Source organism: Mobula birostris, chromosome 14 (assembly GCF_030028105.1).
Source record: "Mobula birostris isolate sMobBir1 chromosome 14, sMobBir1.hap1, whole genome shotgun sequence".
NCBI classification, from domain to species: domain Eukaryota; kingdom Metazoa; phylum Chordata; class Chondrichthyes; order Myliobatiformes; family Myliobatidae; genus Mobula; species Mobula birostris.
In genome coordinates, this window is record NC_092383.1 from 36,538,536 (window position 1) to 36,565,545 (window position 27,010).

The 27,010-nt window shown below is 40.8% G+C and overlaps 1 protein-coding gene across 2 annotated transcripts; it reads right to left on the minus strand.

The window, feature by feature from the left end:
- Positions 1-1,919: 1,919 nt before the first annotated feature.
- On the minus strand, positions 1,920-26,931 carry selenos (selenoprotein S). 2 transcript variants are annotated; one of them, XM_072278378.1, is made up of 6 exons: positions 26,864-26,931; positions 13,975-14,118; positions 10,445-10,551; positions 9,745-9,834; positions 9,559-9,622; positions 1,920-7,559 (listed from the first exon to the last, which is right to left on the minus strand). In XM_072278378.1, the coding sequence occupies exons 1-6, from the start codon at positions 26,925-26,927 to the stop codon at positions 7,480-7,482; spliced, it is 549 nt and encodes a 182-aa protein (XP_072134479.1). In that variant the 5' UTR covers positions 26,928-26,931; the 3' UTR covers positions 1,920-7,479. The 2 variants fall into 2 exon arrangements, with proteins under 2 accessions (XP_072134479.1, XP_072134480.1); XM_072278379.1 differs by lacking the exon at positions 26,864-26,931 and adding an exon at positions 26,369-26,458.
- Positions 26,932-27,010: the final 79 nt, after the last annotated feature.

Here is a 27,010-nt window from a genome sequence, read left to right on the forward strand (position 1 = left end):
GTAGAGCTACTAGGACTTGATGTTTCAATCCCTATGGTAAATTGGCACTCTCGATGTTGGCAGTGGGCTTGGAGTGGTGACAAGGAGGGAGGGTAAGAACGTCATCGGGGTCATCAGGTGGGCACCCTCCTTCTTTGACGTTTCGTTGATAAACCCACAACGTCTCCAGAGGGTTCAACGGTGCTACCTGCCGTCCCAAATATACCTCAATTCCATACCCTCCTGTCTTCATCTTGCAGCATAGCACTGATGGCAGGAATTATGATGAATAGTTTGTCAACTCAGTCATCCATCTAAACATTTCCAAATGCCCTGGCATTATTCCTTAAGTAACATCCCCAGAAAAATTTATATTTAAATATTTTTGAAAACTGCAGTGGTACCATGTACCTACATTACCTTTAAATTATTTACTTAGCAGAGAAGCACTTTCGGACATCTTGTTGAAACACAGAAGCTATCATCCACATTTTTGACTACCTCAATGCGTCAAAGTGTGCCTGACGTATAATTACTACTGTAAAATTATATCAAACTTAGGAGAGATTCAAAATCCAGCATTATCCCAGGGAAGATTTTAAATCAAGCCACGTCTGCCTATATAGAATTCCTTTTGGATTTAAACCACTACACACCTTGTCCATAAACTTAAAGACCCAATACCACCCGTATGTTGCAAACCTCTGCAATTTCCTTTGTATTTAAGGTAGCAGCAGTCAAACTAGGGGTTAAAATGAGCAACCACAAAGAGTTTAGAGCCCAAAAAACTAGCCCTTGTGCATTTAAATCCAGAATATCTCTCAAGAGTTAAACCCAACCATTTCATGGGGATTAAAACCACTGCATTTTTGGACAGGGATTGGAAGTTTAACTGAGATGTACTTACCATACGAGGAAGTGCAGCTTAGATTGACCAGGCTAATTTCTAAAATGGTAGGAACCTAGTCAACAAGGAGTTGTTTATAGTCATTATAGTTTAGGGATGGGATATATTGAAAAACTACAGTTGAAAAACTGGCTGTAAAGAGGATATTTACCCTGGCTTTGGTATCTGAAATGAGGGGTCACAGTCTCAGGATTGAATGCAAAACACTGAGGACTGTGATGGGAAGAAACTTCTCCTGTCACAGGTTGATGAACCTATGGAGTTCACCACCACTTTGGGCTGTGGTGACCAAGTCCCTGAATAAATTCAGAGATGGATAACTTTTCAGGCAGTAGGGTATCAAAGAGAAAGTATGAACATGGCATAATAGTACTGAAATGGTTAAGAGCCAAATGGTCTTCAGCTGTTTTTATTTTACTTGATCTCAGTGTGACAGAGAATGGGTGAGTTTAAGGACTTAATGTGAAAGTGAGTGTTTCATGTCGGGTTTCTCTGCCGGTGAGGTAGTACAAGGGAAAAGGAGGAATGAAATACAGAATATAGTGTTACAGTTCAGAGAAAATGCAGTGCAGGCAGACAATAAGGGGTATGGCCAAGACAAGATAGATTGTACGGTCAAGAGGCCATCTTACCATACTAGGGAAAGATACTTACAGCGATGGGATTGAAGCTGTCCTTAAGCCTGGGGCTTCTGTATCAAGACCAATGGGAGAGGTAAGAGAGAAGAGTGAATGTATTTAGGAAGTATAAGTCTATGGAAGGGAGATTGGTGTTTGTGATGTGCTGAATACAGTTTCTTACTGTCTTGGGCGGAGCAGTTGCCATACCAAACTGTGATGCTTTCTATGGTTCGGTTATGAAAACTGGGAAGAATCATTGGGGACATGCTGAATTTCTTTAGCTTCCTGGGGATGTCACGGCACTCAGGTACTTTCTTGGCCATGGCATCTACCTGACTGAACCTGAACAATATTGCATTGTGTAGCCTGCACGTTTACCTGCATTGTGATCACACAGGTAATGGGAAATCGAATTCAAGCTTAAATTCCAGTTTAATTATCATCGACCATACATGAATATCCATGAATACAACCAAATGAATCAATGTTCCTCAGGGCTCAAGGAGCAAAACACAGTACCAAGTCATACACAGCACAAGGCACATATAGTACATAGAAGATAGCAGTAAACATACAGTCACATAAAAAGTGACATGTCCTGTAAATTGATGGTTCATGGGTGTTAACAGCAAGAACAAGCAGTTCTCAGCAGTCCGCATATGAACGTAGGCACACACTCAATCTAGCTTCATTCCACTGATCGAACTCTGGAGGGAAGCACTGAAGGAAGGGGGCAGCCCCCAACCCACCATGGACACTGTGCTACAACTCCTCCAAAGTCTCCTTTCTTGGACAGCTGCAACAGGTAAGCCCGCGACTTCAGGCCTAGTCCTCAGTACAACTGAGGCCGCGTGGCTTCCCCCACCATCTGTCTTGCAAATAAACACGGGAGAAGGACTTGCGACATTTTACATTATCAATGTCCAACAGGGTCTTGCGATCACAAGAGAAACGTACAAGGCAATCACTTGCTGTTAGACTGCAGACTGCCTTTTTGCATCAACTCTGATGAATTCCTGTAGCAAGTGGTAACACCGTCCGCACTAAGTCTAGCTCCTCTGCCAACAAGCAGCTCGCTGGAGTAGACCTGCAATACCTGACTTTCTTAATGTCAACTTCTCTCACACCACACTTTTTGCTGTAACCAAAGCCCCAACACGAAAAGCCATTGACCTGAAACATTCACTTCATCTCTCTATCTCCATCTACGCCCCCCCCCACCCCGACCTGCTGAGTATTCCAAACATTTCCTATCCTTATCCCAAATATTCAAGGTGGTGATTCTCTAGCTGAGCAACAGATCTTCGTCTTTCAGTGGCAAATCACTTGAGGATTTTATTGATTTTAGGAGTTTGGAGCCCATGTGTAATGGCCAATACCAGATTTTAGTTCAGATGAAGTGGTAACCTCAGTGTGCAGGACAAAACAGAAGTAGAACGCAAATAAATAGGTTAGAAGTTAACTAAATTAAGCTGTGTCATTTTAGCAATACAATCTACTTCAGACTATAACTTGCATTAAATGTTTTGGCTTCTGGTTCTAGATTAAGCATCTCAAACTCAAGTTCTGCGTTTTTTTGGATTTTATTTTGCTTATAGGATCTCAAATATGACCATGGTGCAGCTAATTTATGATTTCTGAAATTAATCATTGTTTAAAATTATTTATCTGTAGTGCTCGGAGATCCTTTTGTGCTTTATTAATATTTACTTTTACTCCAAACTTCACAGTGATCTTAGTTCAACTTTGCTGAATCTTTTCACTTTGTTGTGCCTGTGGTTCAGATATTATTTTGACAAGTGGGAAAGCTCATTTTCCATTGAGCACCATATAAAATTATGACACAAGAGACTGCAGATGTTGGAATCTGGAGCAACACCCAAATGTTTCAGGAACTCAACAGGTCAGGCAGCATCTATGCTGAAAAATGAATGGTCAGTGTTTCATCATTTTGACCCAAAACATTGACTGCCCATCCTCCATCAAAGCTGCCTGACCTACGAAGTTTGTCCAGCACCTTGTGTGTTACATGCAAAGATCGAGGCCTGTTTCAGTTAATAAAGATAAAAGAGTGAGGAGTATATTCCTTCAGTATGCTCCATCGTATAGTATGATCATGGCTCAGAACATATTGGTCCCAGCACCATTTTTCTCCTCCTCTGCCCAGATTCCTAGTAGTGTGTAAAGAGAAAGAAAACATGGCTTGAATGCAGAAAAATCTTAATTGGTGTTGGATAGTGCTATTAGTTTTCTTTTTCTAGTTGAGGGTTAAAAGTGAAGCAAAAAAAATCCATAGGAAATAGGGAGGGAATATATAACATATCTTTATTTTGTTTTAAGCTGTAACAGTCGCAAAAATGCAGTGGTGCATCTAATGTTGTCACTGAACGTTGCATCAGCCAGTTTCACTCTAAGGTGCAAAGCAACTCAAAGATAACAGTTTTTCTCCCAAAGGACAGGGGTTCCCAACCTGGTGTCCATGGAGCCCTCGGTTAATGGTAGGGGCTCATGGCATAAAAAAAAATTGGGAACCTCAGCAGTAGAGGCTTCTTTTTATTACCATTACTTTGATCAAAGGGATGGTGACAACGGTTGAAACTTGATTTCTGGTGCATGGGTTTCCACTGGGTGCTGAAGTATTCCCAAACATCTTAACGATAAGCTGGCTGATGGTTTAGTAAGCCACCATAAATTGCCCTCAATGTTAGTTGAAGGAGAAATGGGTTGGGATAGTTGATGGGAATTGTAAGAGGAGTACCTGATGGCTAGTGTGAATGCAATGCACCAAAGACCCTGTTTCCATTTGATAAAGCCCAAAAAAGGAAGATTGCACATTTTGATCTCATGAAAATTTGAAGTACCCCTTAATTTTCATGCGAGTAGGATAATTATTCCAAACATTTGCAGCCATGACTAATTCGAGTGTTTTACAGCTAGATAGTGTAAGTACGAGTTGTGCAGTTGCCAGAGCAAACACAAGTGGGGAAAAAAAATGCTGCAGATGTTAGAAATCTCGTGTGAAAACAGAAAACCCTGGAAACACTCAGAAAATTAGGCAGGAATCGGTGCAAAGTTAATCCAGATGATCAAAAAGAGCTCTGCAACTTGACAATCCTCTAGTCTCACCTCATCAAACAGACTAGTTGGGCCATAGGGTTTGTTTCTACGTTGTAGTACTCGATGACTCAATGTCCTTATCATCCCCCCACCCACTCCCCCCTCCACCTTGTCAGCAACTTAAAACTAACTTGTTTTCTCTTTCCCAGTGTCAACAAAAGATCTTTGACATGAAACATCAACACAAGTGCCACCTTAAAAATTGTGTCCAGCATTTTCTGGCTTTGCTAAATTGAGATCTTCATTACTGTAACAAAGGATCCATCAATTATGTATTTAAAAAGTATGCACTGAACAGTTTAAGCCATATTCAATTATTTATTCATAATTGTACCTCTGATCAGTCATGTTTATAAACCACGAAACCATTTAGTCATTTGAGTCACTGCTGATTCTTTGCTGCAACAAACCCAAACTAATTTCATACAGTTATCTAACTCTTCAAATGTTCATCTAATTTAATATAATTTCTACAACAACCACTCCCTCAATCACCTACATCATAAATAAATCTCGTCTTATATATCTATTTGAAGAGAACACCTCCAAATTACCGGTATGTCCTTCCAATGATGATCTTCAGCCTCTCTCCTTCATTATCAGTACAATAAACAATTTATCCTCTCAAAACTTTATGTAATTCTGAAAACCACTAATTAAGCCTCCAATCAATTAAGCTGGAGGGTGGAAGTGGGTGTTGACAATCTGCTGAGCAGGTATTACAAGTATCTACAGAAATAAACATACCCAGGATCTTAATAAACACTTGGACCTGCAGAACAAAACATACACTTACTGAAGTACAGAGACACTGGCATATGGATCTGCACAAATTTTCAGAAATACATGCACATATACTTGGAAACACAGTACAGAAACATATACTAATTCAATTTCTCTCCCTACCCATGCTGCTCAGCCTGTTAGAAATTTTGTAGCATTTTTCCCAATTTTTATTACAGAAACATCTGCACAAATGTAAAGACATACATGGACTCTCAGAAATTTAAAACACACAAATCCACAGAAGCCCTAATTTCTTTCAGAAACACTCAGCGACCTATAGACACACACACACAACAGCAATATAGTGTAGCAATTACTATGAGGTTCACATAATTGGATCTGCAGAATCAAGCCCAAATAAGGATTAACACAATTACATTCAATCATTTTTATAACTATGAAAAAGCCCGCCCACAAGGAGATGCATATCATGCATCTGTACAAGTGCCTAGGTGTACATTCACACATGGGTATTCAGATAAATAAAGTACATACAATTCTACAGAGTGATGATCAAATTTCTACATAGGCATGCATGTGAAGTTACTTAGATTTACAGAAATGTTATGTCAATTAAAGGCAAGTTAGTTAGATCTGCAGAAACATCCATTCACCAGTCTAGAGATATGAATGATAAATATATACACTCAAAGCTACAGAAATTTCCATTTACTAAAACAGACAAGTTTATAGAAATTGAACACACACAAATCTACAAAAAGCATCCGAAGATCCATACACACCCACGTACACTCAAACCTCAGGAACCACACAGAACCACTGAAGTACACACTCAGAACTGCCAATGCACACAAAAGCAGAGCAGCACCCACGTCTACAGAAACATCTGCAGTGTTTCAGAAGCACTCACATCTGACCCCATGAAAACAGGCATCTACCTAGAGGAACACAAACACACATGTTCCTACCAAATCCTCCCCAAACACAGATTTGCACAATTATGCATGCACAACAATCTTCAGAAATGCATATGTATATATTCAATAAAGCCAACACAAAATGCACAGGTTTAGCTGTGGCCACACATCTCTATAGAAAGCACTGCCCACATAAACTACAGAAATAGATACACAAATCTGCAGAATCATACAGTCATAGTTAAAATATGGAAACAGGCTCTTTTGCCAACAAGTCTGCATCGAACAGCAACCACCCATTTCCACTGATCCTACGTTAATCTGGCGGGTCTACAGATGCACTCAAGCCTAAAATATCCATCCCCACAATGCTGCTGAAGCACATCAAACTCTAAAAAAACTACATCTCCATGTGCTCAAAAACAAAAACATGCACACGTTTATGGAAAAGCAGGCATACTATTTTAGAGGCATTTTAACAAAAGCAGTAATGCACGTCCATATACAGAAACAACATTCTGTAGGAATTATGTACAAGGATCTATTCAAACACACGCACTAATCTACAGAAATGCACAAACATCGCTATAGAAACTCTTCCAAGTTTCCACAGAATTATCTACAATAACACATGTATCTACACAAGCCATTTATACACGAGCATAAACACATACATGGGTAGAGAGACAGACAAGTAGTAACTGAAATATGCAGATACATATGCACACTGTATCAGTCTTTTTTTCATTTGCCTGGTCATCAAAGCCACAGAGCAAACATATTTAACATATCACAATAAATATTTGGAATCCCATAGTTAATACTTTTAATCATGGGCTAAAAACAAAATAAATTTAATTCTTTATGCTGATACTTCAAAACCAAAGATGTTCATTTAACATGATGTCTTAATGCCACTATACCCTTGCCCATTTTCAGAGATCCTCATTGGCACAAATGCCATTTACAAGGATAACATCATTCATAGCTGTCAATTCATAAAGTTTCAGTTGAGCGAACACCGCCTTGCACATTAAAAAGTGAGTGTAAAATTGAGGTCTGTCAAACAGCAAATTGAAACTAATCCTAGCAGAATAAAATGAATGAAATTGACAAGCTTGGGTAAGAGGATAGTGATTCTCCAAACGTGGTCAGTGCCAACTGCGCGAAGGGCACTGACCCATCTTTAACCTCATGCCCCAGCAGATGGCCCTCTGTGACTTGGTCTCCACGAACACGAACCTCCACCGTCCCCTGTCAGAGGATTAAAACCTGAAAAAAAAAACAACAGAAAAATATGAGGGGAGATGAATGTTGAGGAAAGCTGAATTACGTGGGGATGAATGGATCTTGGGCGGGGAAAGGTGGCAAAGGCTAAGGAGTGGACAAATGCACAGATAGTGTCCAAAAGAGATTATTGCACTGCATAAAACACTGTTACCACTAATAGCTGATGAGATCTAATGTACTCTCATAGTACTGGGTTGCCAGGGAAACACCAAAATTCTGCCTCAGCTAATGAATCTGTGATGAACACCAAATGGAGGTAATATTAAGGGTAGCAGGGCTCAAAATAGAAAGGTGGTGGACTTCAATACCCTTCACAAAGTGTATATCACCTGAAGTATCAGCAGCAGGAGAACAGACCCCGGGGAAAGTTAATTCTGGCCAGGAGAAGATAAACTATATTCCAGGCTTGCAGCCTGTGCTTATTTACAGAATTGATGGAGGTCAGTACATTCTCAGATTCAATAGAGGCCAGGGAAAAACAGAGCAGGACAGCATGGAGCTCTCTTTGACTTTCCATAGCAGAAAAGCGATTTATGTTTAAAGAATTAAATATCTGAATGGTGGAACTGCAGAAATATTGGTACTAAATGTGTATAAAAGGAGGAAAAGAAGTTACAATATTCCTTGGATCATGAGTAAACAGTGAAAGGAAGAATTAGACACAGTAAATTCCACATGGTACAGGTGAGAGGATGCAGTGGGCTGTACAGAATATGGAAAAAAAACTATGCAGTCTGACATTACAGTAGTTCTTATTAATATTTGAGCTCCAAAACCTAAAATGTTTCAGCACAAGAGACAATAGATCCTATTAAGCCACCAGTTTATGCAGAGAGCCAGGTGAGGAAACAGGCCCAACAGCCTGCTGAATCCATGACAATCATCAAGCATACATTTATACTAACCCTACACTCGTCCCACTTTACTTTTCCCACATTCCCAGCTGCTCTCCTGAGATTACAGCACTCACCTGTAGGTCGCGGTTGACCTTGGATGATCTGTCCCAGCTGTCTGCATGGCAATACAATACGGAGAGCAAGCTGTTGCCCCTTCTCCACACTGTGGATGAATCCCCAGCAACGGCAGAGATCGATACAGTTTGGAATCAGCGCTGTTGCAGGAATTGCCATTCAGCGTTGAACTCAATGTAAGACTGCCTTAGGAACTCCAGCTCCGGATTCTTCCTTGGGCTTTTACTCCTGAACCCTTCCGCATGAGTGGGGATATCCGCAAGGCAGCGCAGGTTTGAGAACAGTTTTCCTTCTCCAAGACAAGCTGACAACCAAGGCCCATCTGCCTGAAGCAACTGCTCTTATGGTGCCAATAACCCACCTTAGCTCACTTCTCCTGCCAGTAGAAAGAGTTCCACTGGGCTCCATAGCTGAGCCACACGCGAAGGCCAGGAGCTGGACTTGGTTGTCAGAGGCTATTTGAAACGCACACCATTGGGAGTTTTTAAAAACAGGTAGCGGGAGCTTATCCTCTCTGCCTCCCCGGCTATAAAAACCTTAAGGAACCTCACCTACACACAAGTAAGCAATTCTCAATAGCTGACCCACACATCTTAGAGATACAGGAAGAAACCAGAGCACTGGAGGTCAATATTGTATCTGGGTCACTGGAACAGTGAGGTAGTAGCTCTAAGTGTGCCCTGCACTGTTCGTATCTGTTAACTACTATCAATTGCAAGAAAAATGCACTTCAGTTAAAGAATCAGACCATAACCAAAGTGACACAGATTATGAACTCAGGTCATAGCTATTCTCCCAAATCCTGTTGAACTCGGACTGCTCCAGGTAATCCAGAGCTATAAATGAACTCTGACAAAACTTAACACAGATGTCCTGTCAGTATTTTGTCCAAAGCAGTGAACAAGTGGTGAATTTAAAATATTCATTGTCCATAAGCATTTCTGCCCTTGTGGTTCCTGAAACACAACTCCACATTAGTGAATACCTGATGATCGTGAACATTCACTCACCTCCTCTCAAGGGCTTTTTGTCAGATTTAGGCTTTGTTGGTCTCTGTATGTTGGATTCTGGCTCCTGATGTTAAACAAGGACAAAACAACCAATTAGTCCTGTAATGCACCACTAAGAAAGGTATGACAGCAAAAATTATAAATATTTAAAATTGTAAATTGCAAAAGAGAACACAATCATGTTACAGGATTCAGGTTTGCTTTCTTCGAGGAGCTCTTTCCTTCTTGCATATTTTCCCATGCTTTGATTTTCTCTCTCCTTTTCTCTTCTTCAATCTGCAATAAAATAAGAAATGATAACATCAAAGCATTCACTGCCCCAGAGCAGAATCTGCAACCCCTGGTGCAGCAATCTATCTAATGAATTTTGTCTTAGTGCAAAATCCCTGCACATGTTCACTCATAAACTTAACTGTTAGCTCTTAGTTTTCGTTTTCCTTTACCTTTACAAAAAAAAGCACTGCCTCAGAATTATCCGAATTAAATAACATCTTCCATACTCCAAGCATGGACTCTCAGGAACTCAGCGTTCCACCAAACAGATGCCATCAGTTCTCCTTGCTGTTTTCAGAGGCTATAGCTCCAATATAACAGTCAGCCATCATGCCTTCACTGCCTCCCAACATCACACATTTCTCCTTTTACAAATATTTAACTAATTGTCTTTGAATCTTCTACCAGCCTTTGACAGAGTAGATTTAAGAATACAAATGAAGCATTTAAAAATATTCCTCATTTTCAATTGGTTTATAGCTCACTTGCCAGCTCACTTGCCATTGTATCATTACTGAATTTGAAGGTTGTGTTGTATGTACAGAGGTTCAAATCTTGTTTGCATAGACCTTTGACTTTATCACCAGCACCAACTAATTTGATGTGCCCTTACTTCTTTCTGTTTCTCTTTGTATTTTGCAGCTTGGGCATCCAGTTCTTGCTGCATTCTAAGACGGGCAGCCTCCATTGCTTCCTGTCGCCTCACAATTAATGATGGTTCTGGGATAAAGAGAATAAATTGATTTAATAGAATTGTGGAAACATCTTTATTCAAAAAAAACTAACTCTAATGAGTAACCTGTTCCCAATGTTGTTTTTCCTGAAAGCATTAATGGTTTTACATAGGAATAGCTTGTATCTGATACATGAAAAAATAGATTAAATGATACCCATGAATGCATTGTATTATTAATTAATACAAATCTTAAATCATTCAACCAGCAAAACCTTACTACATTTTTAAGACAACAAGTTACTGAGTTCTCTGCCACATCTGTGAGGTGTGAAAGTAACGTCAAGTTTATTGTCATCTACACGTACATGTAGGCACACTGTGAGATTAATAAACCCCCCAGCAAGAAATACAAACTATAATTGAAAAATAATTCAAATGCAAAATTATTCCAAAAACACTTCAAATAAGATTAGAAAGTCTCAGAAACAACAAGTTACAACAACGTGCAGAACTTTTTCAGATAACTGTTATAAAGCCAGTTTGTGGGAATAAGCTACTGTCAGCATTAGACAATAATGCAGAATCTCCAGGGGCATACAGCGTCATTCCAGGCTTCTTTTGTCTTTTGTTTGCTTTTCTCGTTTATTTTGATAACAAAACATCCTTCCAAACCAGTTATGGTTTATTTTGCTAATATTTCTCACTTCCTGAACCTGAAATACACAGTAGAGACTACACCACAAATTTCATCCCCAATTTTTTTTATTCTATTATTTATATATATTTCTTCTCTGCCAGAAGCTCTCCCATTATTATCCTGATTTAATCTTTCATCAAAATCCTTGCTCCGGGTTGATTTAAATGCATTCTACCTACACCACAACCCACTATGGAATGGCCAGTTACAATTACATTATGACCAGCTATGGACAGGCCAGGTACACCCTACATTATAACCAGCAATGCAATAGGTGGTTACACCTACATTACAACCAGTTAGGAAATGGAGCTAGTTACTTCTCAAATATAAATGCATTCCAGCTTCAGGTGTTCAAATTCCTGGCACTACAAAAGAGATGCAGCAGAATATGCAATTCTTTTCAAGGTGATTAGGATTTAGATCACTTCCCCTGGTATGATTGTAAAAATAGATTTTAATGGATATAAAGGGAAAGGCTATGCAGATGAACACCAGACTGTGTGAGCCCTTCTGTGCCATACCTTTGTCACTGGATTGTCCACCTCACTAGGTTTCACTCGGTTGTGTACAGGACTGCCAGGCAGCTGTGCGGGACTAGTGAGAAAAGCAATTACATGAGAATCCAAATGCAAAATATTAAGAAATGGGTCCTGCTGATCGGAAGTCAACAGAGGTCAGCAAGCAGAGGGAAATAGATCCATCAGATTTCTAGTGCCTTTTGGAGAAGTTGGGGCAAGCTGAAGATGGTCATAAAAGAGAATTATAGAACCCAAATCTGGGAAAACATTAAAGTGATTACACCACATCACTACACTTCAGTTCTGACTGAAAAGCTCCACAACCTGGGACTCTGTACCTCTCTCTGCAACTGGATCCTCAGCTTCCTAACCAGAAGATCACAATCTGTGCGGATCCAAAATAACAACTCCACTTTGCTAACAATCAACATCGGTGCACCTCACAGATGTGGGGAGACTAAAAAAACTGATTGTGGATTTCAGAAAGTATAAGACAAGGGAACACACACCAGTCCTCATAGGGGAAAGAGTGAGCAACTTCAAGTTCCTGGATGTCAATATCTCTGAGAATCTATCCTGGGCCCAGAAGGCACAACAGCGGCTACATGTCATTAGGAGTTTGAGCAGATTTGGTAAGTCACTGAAGACACTCGCAAGTTTTTACAGAAGTACTGTGAAGAGCATTCTAACTGGCTGCATCACTGACTGGTATGGGGGGGAGGAGGGGAGAACTACTGCACAAGATTGAAATAAGTGGCAGAGAGTTGTGAACTTAGTCAATTCCAATGTGAGCACTAGCCTCCGTAGTATCCAGGACATCTTCAAGGAGTGATGCTTCAAAAAGACGTCGTCCATCATTAAGGACCCCCATCACCCAGGTCATGCCCTGTTCACATTGCCACCATCAGGAAGGAGGTACAGAAGCCTGAAGGCACACACTCAATGATTTAGGAACAGCTTCTTCCCCTCCACCATCCGATTTCTGAATGGACATTGAACCCATGAACACTAACTTACTACTTTTTTATTTTTGCACTACTTATTTATTGAATGTAAGTATTCTTAATGTAATTCATGTTTTTTCTATTATGTATTACATTGTACTGCTGCCGCAAAGACAACAAATTTCATGACATATACCAGTGATATTAAATCTGATCCTGAAGTGGATTTTAACAGACGATAGACTGACACAGGTTATCTTCTGTGGGTGGAAGTTACTTACTGCAGGTACAATCTGACCTTAAACCCCACTGGCCCCTAGTCCTGGTCTCTCTTTCTCTCTACTTATCTATGGTGTCTCTCATTATCTTACCAATATATTAAATAACGTGTGCAACCAATCTCCATAACTTAATCCTTGTGTTTCCAGTAAAAGAACATTGTAAACAGAGAAAATGGAGGAGACCATTTGGCTCCATGAGCCTGCTCCACATTTCAGCAAGCCCCGGCCTGATCATCCAGCACAACACCAGTACCCTGTCACCTCACAATATCTCTTATTAATGGAATGCTGAAATCTATTGTTCTCTGTGCTTCAAATGGTTCCATTTACTGTCAGAGAATGTATACAGTGTACAGCTTGAAATACTTAGTCTTTGCAGACATCCATGAAAAACAGAACCCCTAAAGAATGAATGAAACAAGAACGTTAGAACCCCAAAGCCCCCCTCTCTCCCTTCCCTTGTGCAAGCAGCAAAGTATCAACCCCCGCCCTTTCAGCAAAAGGCATCAGCACCCACCACCCATGAAGAAACAGCAAGGTGCCCAAAGAGGGACCATGATCTGCTGTCAACAAAAACTATTGTTTACCTGACTGTTTGACACACCACAGACAGTCAGTCAGACTCTCTCACTCACTCATGCACTAACAAGGGACAGAGAGAGGTCACCATTTCACAGGGAGACTAGCAGTCATTGTTACCATGTTACAGTCTGCCACGGTCACTTTTAAATTCTGAGGTCCTTCAACTTGAGAATCAGCAGCAAACTCTCCCTACCATCTTGAGAAAGACAGAGAGTGTGACGGCTGAGCCAAAATCCAAGGATGGAGGTAGATAGCTCCTCAGGATTTATTACCTTTCAGTCCCAATAATTATTTTTCCAATGCTTGTTTCTTTGAAGTTTGCACAATTAAAGCACTTGGTACAGGAGGCCATTCAGCTCATTATGTCAATGTTTAAACCCAGCTTCTCAGTTAAAGAAAAAAATATCAATTACACTGGACGTTGTAAAATGACAAACCGTACCGAGTTCAGCCTCTGAAGGCCGTGCCTGCTGGCGGCTCTTCAACTGCAACATCGAACCGATTCTCTGGAGGATGAAGTAGCCAGCAACGCAGCTGAAGAAGATGTACCAGCCATATTCCGAAAGGACGTGCAGCACATGTGTCACTGAAAGGCAAACAGAAACTATTGCTGGCACTTTGCTCACACAGGAAAGCGGTAAACATGAAGCTAGCATTGAGCCCACTCACTAGACACGGTTTCTGTCTCCAGACGGTTAAAATCCAGCACCTCGGGTCATTTTTCCAGGCCCATGGGCAGCTGGAGGCTGGGGAATTTCTGGTGGGTCTTGTCCCAAACTCCAGCAGGTGAACTTAGAATGAAAACAGGTACATTCTCCTACTTGGCATCATAGGTGATGGTGCCCATCTTGTCTTGGGGCAAAATGGAGAGTGACAGGATGCTTTTGAGGAAGTAACTGAAAAGGCTGAAGGGAACGCAGATGATGTCAAGTACATGAATTTTCGGAGTGCTGATTAGTCCAATGGAATTAAAGGAACAGTCACATATTGCAAGGATGGGAAATGGCCCAAAGCCAAACAGAAAGTGGTGGTAAATGGTTGCTTTTTCAGATCTGAGGATATTGTGTCCCAGAAATAGAAACATAGAAAACATACAGCACAATACAGGCCCTTTGGCCCACAAAGCTATGCCAAACATGTCCCTACCTTAGAACTACCTAGGCTTTACCCATAGCCCTCTATCTTTCTAAGCTCCATGTAGCCATCCAGGTTTCCGCCTCCACTGCCGCCGGCAGCCCATTCCACGCACCCACCACTCTCTGCATAAAAAACTTACCCCTGACATCTCCTCTGTACCTACTTCCAAGCACCTTAAACCTGTGCCCTCTTGTGGCACACATTTCAGCCCTGGGAAAAAGCCTCTGACTATCCAAATGATCAATGCCTCTCATCATCTTATACACCTCTATCAGGTCACCTCTCATCCTCTGTCGCTCCAAGGAGAAGAGGCCGAGTTCACTCAACCTGTTTTCATAAGGCATGCTCCCCGATCTAGGCAACATCTTTGTAAATCTCCTCTGCACCCTTTCTATGGTTTCCACATCCTTCTTGTATACAGGCAACCAGAACTGAGCACAGTAATCCAAGTGGGGTCTGACCAGGGTCCTATATAGCTGCAACATTACCTCTCGACTCCTAAATTCAATTCCATGATTGATGAAGGCCAGTACACCGTATGCCTTCTTAACCACAGAGTCAACCTGCGCAGCAGCTTTGAGTGTCCTATGGACTTGGACCCCAAGATCCCTCTGATCCTCCACACTGCCAAGAGTCTTACCATTAATACTATAATCTGCCATCATATTTGACCTACCAAAATGAACCACATCACACGTATCTGGGTTGAAATCCATCTGCCACTTCTCAGCCCAGTTTTGCATCCTATCACTGTAACCTCTGACAGCCCTCTACACTATCGATAACACCCCCAACCTCTGTGTCATCAGCAAACTTTCTAACCCATCCCTCCACTTCCCCATCCAGGTCATTTATAAAAATCACGAAGAGTAAAGGCTGATTTATACTTGGGTGTACTAGCTTACACCGTAGCCTACGCAAGTGGGCTACGCCATTGTGAGCATTTATACTTGTGTGTTGGTGTGTCTGCGTCGCTCTGCAATTCACCACCAAAACGCTAGTTGGTGATTGGGGTTTCTAAACTCAACACAAAGAAACTCAAACTTCAAACAATGGCGACTGAAACTGAAGGAGGGTGAATTTTCTGTGCTTGCACGCCCACTGACAGAGATGGATGAGGAAATGCATTTCAAAAATTTTCCGATGTCGGCAGGTAGATTTGACGATTTGGTTCATTGTCTCCAACTATTTATTTCGCATCAGTGTACGCACAGTATACTCAGAGACTGGCAATCACCATTCGAGTTTTGGCTTCAGGTGGAAGTCAACAGGCTGTAGCAGATAGCTACAAACTGGCATCAAGCACAGGGTCGACCATAATTTTGGAGGTCTGTAAAGCCTTATGGAAAGCATTGCAGCCAGAGTTCCTTCCCTGCCCTTCAGTTGCCCAATGGGAAGCTATTGCAGTGTAGGAGGAAATGCGATGCTACCAAGCGGACCAATCACAGTTGTTTTGGTCTGCGTCACAGCAATGCGTAGTTACATTTTGGGAGAGGTGCGCGTTAGGCTACGGCGTAGGGTTCGGCGTACAGTATGCGGCGACGCCATACCTACAGCATACATTTGACGCACAAGTATAAATCAGCCTTCAGGGTCCCAGAACAGATCCCTGAGGCACACCACTGGCCACCGACCTCCATGCAGAATATGACCTGCCTACAACCACTCTTTGCTTTCTGTGGGCAAGCCAGTTCTGGATCCACAAAGCAATGTCCCCTTGGATCCCTTGCCTCCTTACTTTCTCAATAAGCCTTGCATGGGGTACCTTATCAAATGTCTTGCTGAAATCCATATACACTACACCTACTGCTCTTCCTTCATCAATGTGTTTAGTCACATCCTCATAAAATTCAATCGGGCTCGTAAGGCACGACCTGCCCTTGACAAAGCCATGCTGACTATTCCTAATCATATTATATCTCTCCAAATGTTCATAAATCCTGCCTCTCAGGATCCTCTCCATCAACTTACCAACCACTGAAGTAAGGCTCACTGGTCTACAATTTCCTGGGCTATCTCTACTCCCTTTCTTGAATAAGGGAACAACATCTGCAACCCTCCAATCCTCCGGAACCTCTCCCGTCCTCATTGATGACGCAAAGATCATTACCAGAGGCTCAGCAATCTCCTCCCTCGCCTCCCACAGTAGCCTAAGGTACACCTCATCCAGTCCCAACAACTTATCCAACTTGATGCTTTCCAAAAGCTCTTTCTTAATATCTATATGCTCAAGCTTTTCAGTTTGCTGCAAGTTATCACTACAATCACCAAGAATCTTTTCCATAGTAAATACTGAAGTAAAGTATTCATTAAGTACCTCTGCTATTTCCTCCGGTTCCATACCCACTTTCCCACTGTCACACTTGATAGGTCCTATTCTTTCACGTCTTATCCTCTTGCTCTTCACATACTTGTAGAATGCCTTGGGGTTTTCCTTAATCCTGCCCGCCAAGGCCTTCTCATGGCCCCTTCTGGCTCTCCTAGGTTCTCTGATCCTTCCTAGATGCGAGGAAAATGAAGACCTGATGGCTGAAGACATGGATCTAGCAAAGGACGAAATGTCAGAGTGGATCATGGCAGGCAGAGGAGGGAGAGATCTGGAGCTGTGGCAGAGACTGAGACAGGAGAGGGTTGTGCGTAGAATTTGGAGGAAGAATTGGCAGAGAAGCAGTGAATCGAATGTAGATACCTTTGATCTTCAAGCTGAGGGGACAGAAAACTGAGCTGCAGGCCATGTGGAACAACATGGCAGTGAAGACAAGTTCCCAGGAAGGAAATGTATGTGGCTATGGTAGCAGGTCTGGGTGAGTACATGGTTGAAGATTCAGGGAATAGTAGAAATCACAGAGGAGAAGCAGTGACAGAGGGATGAAAATTTAAACTTCTTCAGGGTGGGCATCCATCGAAATGGGAGTCAATTAATAAACACAAGAGATTCTGCAGATGCTGGAAACCACGGGCAACACACACAAGATGCTGGAGAAACTCAGCAGGTCAGGCAGAAGCTATGGAAATTTATTAACAGTCAATGTTTCGGACCAAGACCCTTCATCAAGACTGGAAAGGAAAGGGAAAGAAGCTGGAATTACAAGGTGAAGTGGGGGAAGGAGGACTCGCTACAAGGTGGTAGGTGAAGCCAGATGGGTGAGAAAGGTAAAGGGCTGGAGAAGAGAATGAACCGAAGGAGACAAGGAATGAGGAGGAGACCCCAGGGGTGGCAAGAGGCCAGAGTGGGGAACAGAAGAGGAGGAAAGTTGGAGGTTAAAAAAATACCGGAAGGAGAAATTGATATTCATGCCATCAGTTGAAGGCTACGTAGACATAAAACGAGGTGTTCCTCCTCAACCCATCTTTTTCCTGGTTCTAACAAAGGGTCACACACCCAAAATGTTGACTATTTCTTTTTCCGCAGATGCTGTCTGACCTATTGAGTTTTTCCTCAACATTTTCTGCTTTTGTCCAAAACTATAAGCAGCCCTCTAGAATTGTTGCAACCAAAAATGTATGATGTAATTACTTTGCATTCCTGATTTCCTTGTTAATTTCACCCGCGCCCACTATACTCTGTGTTCTGCACTGTTCAGCTCTTTATACGTCTTAAAACCTTCATTTACTTTACCCTGCCCTTGATGTCTAGGTTTGTGTGTGTTTTTACTCTCTTTCTTTACTTTTTAAATCTTTTTATTGAATAAGTATACAAAAAGGTAAGCCATATAGGCACTAATACACTGTTAGAATATAATAAAATTACAGGAGATATTAATACAAAAAAATACAAACAATGTAATTTAAACATAACATACCAAGGTAACATAACAGTATACTAATTTTTATATATATATCAATAGAGAAAAGGAACCCCCCCCCCCAAAAAAAACCCACCGTGCAACTAACTAAAAGCAAAGCAAAGCAATGGGCTAACTTGAAACCAAACAGAGTTAAAAAACTTAAAATCACATCCTCAATCCCGACCTCCATTAAAAACAGTAAAAAAAAACAAGGGTATATATTACATTAAATGAAAATATTGAATAAAAGATCTCCAGGTCTGTTCAAATTTAAATGAAGAGTCATAAAGATTGCTTCTAATTTTCTCCAAATTCAAGCATAATATCGTCTGAGAAAACCAAAAAAAGGTAGTTGGAGCATTAAGCTCTTTCCAATGTTGTAAAATACATCTTTTCGCCATTAAAGTAAGAAATGCAATCATTCTACGGGCTGAAGGAGAGAGATTACTGGAAATTTTAGGTAGTCCAAAGATAGCAGTAATAGGGTGAGGAGAGATATCTATATTCAATACCTTGGAAATAATATTAAAAATATCTCTCCAAAAAGTTTCCAGAGTAGGACAAGACCAAAACATATGAGTTAAAGAAGCTATCTGCCCCGGACATCTATCACAAAAAGGATTAATATGAGAATAAAAGCGAGCTAATTTATCTTTGGACATATGTGCTCTATGAACAACTTTAAATTGAATTAGGGAATGTTTAGCACAGATAGAGGAAGTATTGATTAATTGTAAAATCTGCCCCCAGTCATCCACGGAAATAATACATCCCAATTCTTGTTCCCAATCTGACCTAATCTTATCAAATGGAGCTTTCCTAAGTTTCATAATAATATTATAAATAATAGCCGATGCACCTTTCTGACATGGATTAAGGTTAATTATAGTATCTAAAATGTATGTAGGAGGAAGCATTGGAAAGGAAGAAAGTATGGGACTTAGGAAATTTCTAACTTGTAGATATCTAAAAAAATGTATTCTTGATAAATTATATTTATTAGATAATTGTTCAAAAGACATAAGGGAACCATCTAAAAATAAATCCAAAAACCGTGAAATACCCTTAGTCTTCCAAATTTGAAAAGCACGATCCGTAAAAGAGGGAGGAAAAAATATGTTACCTAAAATAGGAATCGCTAGCCCAAATTGGTTAAGATCAAAAAATTTTCTGAATTGAAACCAAATACGTAAGGTATATTTAACTATTGGGTTAGACACTTGTTTAAGGCGTTTCAAATTAAAAGGAAGCGAGGAACCTAAAATAGAGCCAAGTGTATAGCCCTGAACAGATTGTAATTCCAATGCTACCCATTTAGGAATGGATAGTATATCCTGGTCAAGTAACCAAAATTTCATATGTCGAATATTAATTGCCCAATAATAAAATCTAAAGTTAGGTAATGCTAAGCCTCCATCTCTCTTAGCTTTCTGTAAATGTATTTTACCCAGTCTCGGGTTTTTATTTTGCCAAATAAATGAAGAAATTTTGGAGTCAACTTTATCAAATAAAGATTTTGGAACAAAAATTGGTAATGCCTGAAATATATATAAAAATGTTGGCAAAAAAAACATCTTTACTGCATTAATACGACCAATCAAAGTTAAATATAAAGGAAACCATTTAGATGAAAGTTGAATAATATATTCAATTAAGGGTAAAAAGTTAATCTTAAATAAATCTTTGTATTTACAAGTAATTTTAATCCCAAGATATGAAAAATAATTATTAATCAATTTAAAAGGAAAGTTATGATATAAGGGAAGTTGTTTATTAATCGGGAAAAGTTCACTCTTACTAAGATTTAATTTATAACCTGAGCTAATAGCTCTAAAACAGCAGGGATGGATTTTTGGGGATTAGAAATATATAAAAGTAAGTCATCAGCATACAGTGATATTTTATGGGACTTTAAGCCCCGAGTTATCCCAGTAATATTTGGAGATTCTCGAATGGCAATTGCAAGAGGTTCTAAGGCAATATCAAATAATAAAGGACTAAGAGGACACCCTTGTCGAGTACCACGAAAAAGAGGGAAAAAAAGTGAGCTTAAAGAGTTAGTACGGACCGAGGCCACAGGAGAATGATATAACAATTTAATCCAGGATATAAATTTTGAGCTAAAATTAAACATTTCAAGCACCTTAAATAAATAAGGCCATTCTACTCTATCAAAAGCTTTCTCAGCATCTAAAGAGATAACACACTCAGGAACATTTTGTGAGGGGGTATAAACAATATTTAACAGTGTGCGAATGTTATAAAATGAGTAACGACCTTTAATAAAACCCGTTTGGTCTTCCGAAATAATAAAAGGAAGTACTTTTTCTAATCTATTTGCTAATAACTTAGAAAAAACTTTAGAATCAACATTTAATAAAGATATTGGTCTATAAGATGCACATTGAGCAGGATCTTTATCCTTCTTTAATATTAGAGAGATTGACGCTCTATTGAAAGATTCAGGAAGTTTACCAAGTTTTAATGAAGCCTCAAAAACCCTACAGAGCCAAGAGATTAATAAAGGTGCGAAACATTTATAAAATTCTACGGTAAACCCATCAGGGCCAGGAGCTTTCCCCAAATTCATAGAGAAAATAACATTCTTAATCTCATCCGTGGTAATGGAAGTATCTAACATAGAAGACATATCCTGTGAAATCTCAGGGAAGTCTAGATTATCTAAAAAATCATTCATATATTTAGAATCTCGAGGAGACTCTGATTGATATAAGGAAGAATAAAAATCACAGAAAGTTTGATTAATCCCCACATGGTCAAGTATCAGTCGTCATTTTGGTTATAAATCTGATTAATTTGAGATTTAGCATAATTAGACTTCAGTTGATTAGCCAACAGTTTGCCAATTTTGTCACTGTGTACATAAAATTCACTTCTTGTTTTCTTTAATTGGTTTACAATCGAGGACAAAAGTAATAAACTGTGTTCCATTTGAAGTTCAGTTCTTTGTTTATATAACTCCTCAGAAGGAGCTATAACATATTTCTTATCAATTTCCTTAATCTTGTCCACGATTATCAACTCCTCCTGCTTCAGCTTCTTCCTCAAAGCAGCAGAATACGAGATAATCTGACCACGAATATAAGCTTTAAAAGTATCCCAAAGAATGTTCACAGAAATATCCTCTGTATAGTTAATTGTAAAAAAAAGATCAATCTGTTCATTCATAAAGTTAACAAAGTCCGAGTCCTGAAGCAACAACGAATTAAAACGCCACTGTCTATTATTTTGTGTATTGGCCTGAATTTTAATAGAAAGCTTAAGTGGAGCATGATCCGTGCTTTTACTCTCAATCTTTGATTTGTGTTCAGTAACTGATATCACTGCCTCCACAATGCTGTCCCACTGCCAGTCCAGCCACTTACCCAGGTTCATTCCAGAAACTAAATCTACTGCCATTGCCTCTTTCAATGGGTTTGTCATGTACCGATTACAAATATTTTTAGAATTTCACTCCTCCTCTAACACTTACTGCTGCCTAGCACCCCTCAGTCATCCGTCTACATATTTGCTCCTCTATCCCATTTAAACAATTAGTGGATCGATGGTACACTCCGCTGAACATGACTACCCATTGACAACTGGGGGAACCACTTCATCATGTGTCTTCGCTCTGTCCAGCGCAACAGCCAGGATCTTCCGGTGGTCAATCACTTCAATTCCACTTTCCATTCCCATATAGACCGTCTATCTGCAACCTCCTCTTCTGCCACATTGAGGCCAGGCAAAGTTAGAGGAGCAACAGCTCATATTCCGAAAATAACACACACAAAATGCTGGACGAGCTCAGGTCCGGCAGCATCTTTGGAAATTAATGAACAGTCAACGTTTCAGGCTGAGACCCTTCTTCAGGACTGAGAAAGAAGGGGGAAGATGCCTGATATTCTGCCTTAGTAATCTTTAACCGCAAAGCATTAAGTTTGATCTCTCTAACTTCCAGTAAAACTCCCCTGTTTTCTTCCCCTCCTTTTTTCCCCAACATTGCTGTGATCCCCTCACCCCTTCTCTTTCCCTTCCCCACCTTCGTGGCCTGGCTGTCACCTCCCTCTTGTTCTGCACTTCCTTCTTTCATTATATGGTTTACTGCCTTCTCCAATCAGATTCTTTCTTTAGCCATTTGTCTCTTCCATCTATCATCTCCTAGCTTCTCCCACCCGCATCATCTGGACTCACCCATTTCCTGCCAGATTGTGCTCCCCTCATTTTTTTATTCTGGCTTCTGCATATTTCCTTTTCAGTATTGAAGGGTGTCAGTCTGAAATGTTGACTATTCATGTCCCTCCATAGATGCTGCCTGACCTGCTAAGTTCTCTCAACGTTTGTGTTGCCTCTTTGTTTGTTCCTCAATTCGACCGGTATCGGCTTGTTTGTTGATTTTTCCTGCATATCATCTTTCCTCAAGATATAATCATTTCCTTAATCAATATTGCTACATATAAACACTCCCTATCTCACCAGAAAATCTTGCAGCCTCTGCCCATCTTTAAATCATGTTTCAGTGACTCTCATACAGCCATCTCTTCAGTACATCTTCTTTGACCTCTTACAATAAGCATAGTCAAACCATTTTATTGAATTCCCTCCTAGCTGTTGTTTTTCATGCTTTCTAAACCCGGAACTACCCAGCCCCTTCACTAAACACTTATCCTCAAAATCCAAAGTTGCTAGTCCCCCTTTTGAAACAGTGAGGTTCTGTTGTAGGGGAAAGAGTAGTGTGAGTTAGTAACTAGTAAATAGAGATGTGGATTGTGCTATCGTGGGAACAGGGAGCTGCAGACAAGCGTAGAAGTAGAGACAAGGAATGCAACATTGACGACATTCAAGTTTCAGGAATTTCATTAATTATGTTATCTAGCACCATTGTTGTAATATAAAATTGGACTTGCTGCTACACCTGTGGATTAAAATATCTGTTACTTAATCAAGTCTTCCTGTAACCACCTTTGGTATCAATATGTAGTTTTACTGGTAATCATGTCTGATGAGAATGAAAAATGTGCATCAAGCTCATGATCAGGTAGATCGGCTTGACTGGTCTCCTGGTGAGCTGCACTTTTAATAAACTGCCTGTTATTTCAGGTACTAGCTCTGTGTGGCCCTTCAGTTTGCTCCCATAGGTTCTCTTCCACCTCCCAAGCTAGTTTATATCTTCCACCACAGAGCCAAAGCTCATCTTAAGGATATTTTTCCTGGAACCATTGCAATGCCACTGTTCAGACCTATCAAATCAGTTAGAATCCCCCAGAAATCCACATTGCTGTAGATTGTTCCACCATGAACTGACATAGATTGTACAGTTTCCTTTTCATAATAAGTGTATGATTTTTAAAAATTCAAAATTGATTTATTTAGATTAATACCAGTTTCCAGCTCTCAGACTGTACATCACACAAAGAGAAGCTAGATTATGCAAATAAGCTAGCACAAATTATAAAAACAGAGTAAAAGTTTTTATAATTATATCATGCAGAAAAGGGTGGCTAAGGTGAACGTAGGTCCCTTGGGACGAGAAAGGGGAATTGATATTGGGTAATGAGGAAATGGCCAACACTTTGAATACTATTTTGTGTCGGTCTTCACGGTGGAGGACTCGGCTAACATGTCAAAGAGAGATGTTATGGATGCGATGGGAGGGGAAGACTTCGATACAATAGCTATCACTAAAGAGGTAGTGCTGAGCAAACTTGTGGGTCTGAAGATAGATAAGTCCCCTGGTCCTGATGGAATGCATCCCAGAGTACTGAAAAAAATAGAAGTTATAGTAGAGGCTTTACCAAAATTCTCTGGACTCTTGGTAGGTCCCAGCGGATTGGAAGATAGCGAATGTCACGCCACTGTTCAAAAAAGTACGTAGGCAAAAGGCAGGTAACTATAGGCTAGTTAGTTTAATATCTGCAGTTGGAAAAATGCTTGAAGTTATCATTAAAAAAGAAATAGCGAGGCATCTGGAAAGAAATGGATCCCTCAGGCAGATGCAGCATGGATTCAGCAAAGGCAGGCCCTGTTTAACAAACTTACTGGAGTTCTTTTGAGGATATAACGAGTGCAGTGGATAGAGGGGAACAGATGGACCTTATTTACTTGGATTTCCAGAAGGCGTCTGATAAGGTGCCATACAAAAGACTTATCCATAAGTTTGCATAGAGTTGGGAGTGATGTATTAGAATGGATAGAGGATTGGTTAACTAATAGAAAGCAGAGAATTGGGATACATGGGCGTTACTCTGGTTGGCAATCAGTGGTGTGCAGTGTGCCACAGGGGTTGGTGCTGGGCCTGCAACTGTTCACGATATACGTCAACGATCTGGAAGAGGGGACCGAGTGTTGTGAATCTAAGTTTGCTGATGATAGTAAATCGAGTGGAAAAGCAAATTGTGCAGAAGATATGGAGAGTCTGCAAAGAGATATAGTTAAGTTAAGTTAAATGAGTGGGCAAGGGTTTAGCAGATGGAGTACAATGTCGGTAAATGTGAGGTCATCCACTTTGGAAGGAAAAATGAAAGAGCAGATTATCATTTAAATAGTAAAAATTTGCAGCATGTTGCTTTGCAGAGGGACTTGGGAGTGTTTGTGCATGAATCACAAAAGCTTGGTTTGCAGGTGCAGCAGACTATCAAGGAGGCAAATGGAACGTTGGCCTTCATTGCTAGAGGGACTGAATTTAAGAGCAGGAAGGTTATGCCGCAAATGTACTGGTGAGATAGCACCTGAAGTACTATGTGCAGTTCTGATCTCCTTACTTGAGGAAGGATATACTGGCTTTGAAGACGGTGCAGAGGTTGTTCACCAGGTTGATTCCAGAGATGAGGGAGACTATGAGAGATTGAGTCGCCTGGGACTGTACTCGCTGGAATTCAGAAGAATGAGAGAAGATCTCATAGAAACATAAAACTATGAAAGGTCAGAGACAAGAAAGTTGTTTCCACTGGTAGGTGAGACTAGAACTAGGGGACAAAGCTTCAAGATTTGGGGGAGTAGATTTAGGACGGAGATGAGGAGAAACTGATTTTCCCAAAGAATGTCGAATCTGTGGAATTCTTTGCCCAATGAAGCAGTGGAGCCTACTTCAGTAAATATATCTAAGACAAGGTTGGATAGATTTTTGCATGGTAAGGGAATTAAGGGTTATGAGGAAAAGGCAGGTAGGTGGAGATGAGTCCATGGACACATCAGCCATGATCTTATTGAATGGCAGAGCAGGCTCGATGGGCCAGATGGCCTACTCCTATTTCTTATGTTCTTATCACAGTGATCTCAGACCTTCACTCTAGCACCTTTTAAATATGATGAGTGTATTCAAAATGACAACAGGACAACTGTATCTTGGAAATGAACTACACCGGAAGAGGCAGAGCAGGATCAAGTCCCCAAAATTAGATCAACATGACAACCTCAAACTAAGCTCTCACAAAAGACCACGTTGGGAAAAAAATAGAAATCTACATCCCCCTCTTTCACCAACCTCTTAACCTCCTCCCATTCCTTCTGTTAGCTCCTCCCATGATCCACTTTCACTTCCAGCTGCATCACACCTAATCCAATATTATTTCACCACTTTCCACTACTCCCACTATTGTAGCAACGCTCTTAAGGATATCCTTTCTCACATATCACCATCACTTTTACCAGTGTGAGTTCCAATTCTCATTTTTCATAATCCACTTGAAAGGCCCTCTGGTGTCATAGCTGGCTCCCTCTCTTGTTTCACTCTCACCCTTGTCTTTGTCAGCATTTGCTTCCATTATCTCCAACTCTCTCCCAAGCACCCCGTTTCCTATCCATCCTCACCACCTACACTCATTTCGTGAGTAGTGCACGCCCGGTCCTCACCTTTTTGCACACAAATTTGACTTGTAAAAAATACAATTCCCTAATACCACAATGACGTACCTGAAAGTGTCTCTCTCATGTTTGGGCTTGTTGTCGGGCCTCAAATAATTACAAAATCAGGATCAGCAGTGTAAAGTGACCTTTGGAGAGCGTTGCCGGTCCGCTCCCAAACAGGAAACTAACCAGCAGTCCAAGAGACTAGGAGATGAGAAACCACTACTGTTTTTAGGGTTGGCAATGTATTTTCTGAATGCCAACCCCCCCACCCCCCCCCCCAGTGCGGACGTAAACAATCAGTCACCTACGTTAAATAGTCAGAAACACAGTTTGAAGTGACACCGTGAGGTTTTAAAGTGACGCTGGTTCGCTTTTCCCGTAATCACTGAGGCCCAGTCCCGAACAACCCCTCCTGTCACTGCCCGCCAGGCTGCGCCTCCCAACCGGGCCTCTTCTCACCCCCCGATACACAGTCTTACCTCGTCCTATCCCCAGCTTCCCTCCGAGTCCCGGACACCTACCCCCGCCTTCCCTCAGGACCCCCGACCCCTCATCTACCTGCCACCACTGCCGGTCCTTCGCGCGCGTCCATCGCTTCACTTCCGACGGAAAAGCTGATCATTGTGACTTCCGGCAGCACTCCACCAATCAGGGCCTTGGCTGACGTGGCCGAATCAGGACGGTCTCTCGGAACTTAAAGGAGTA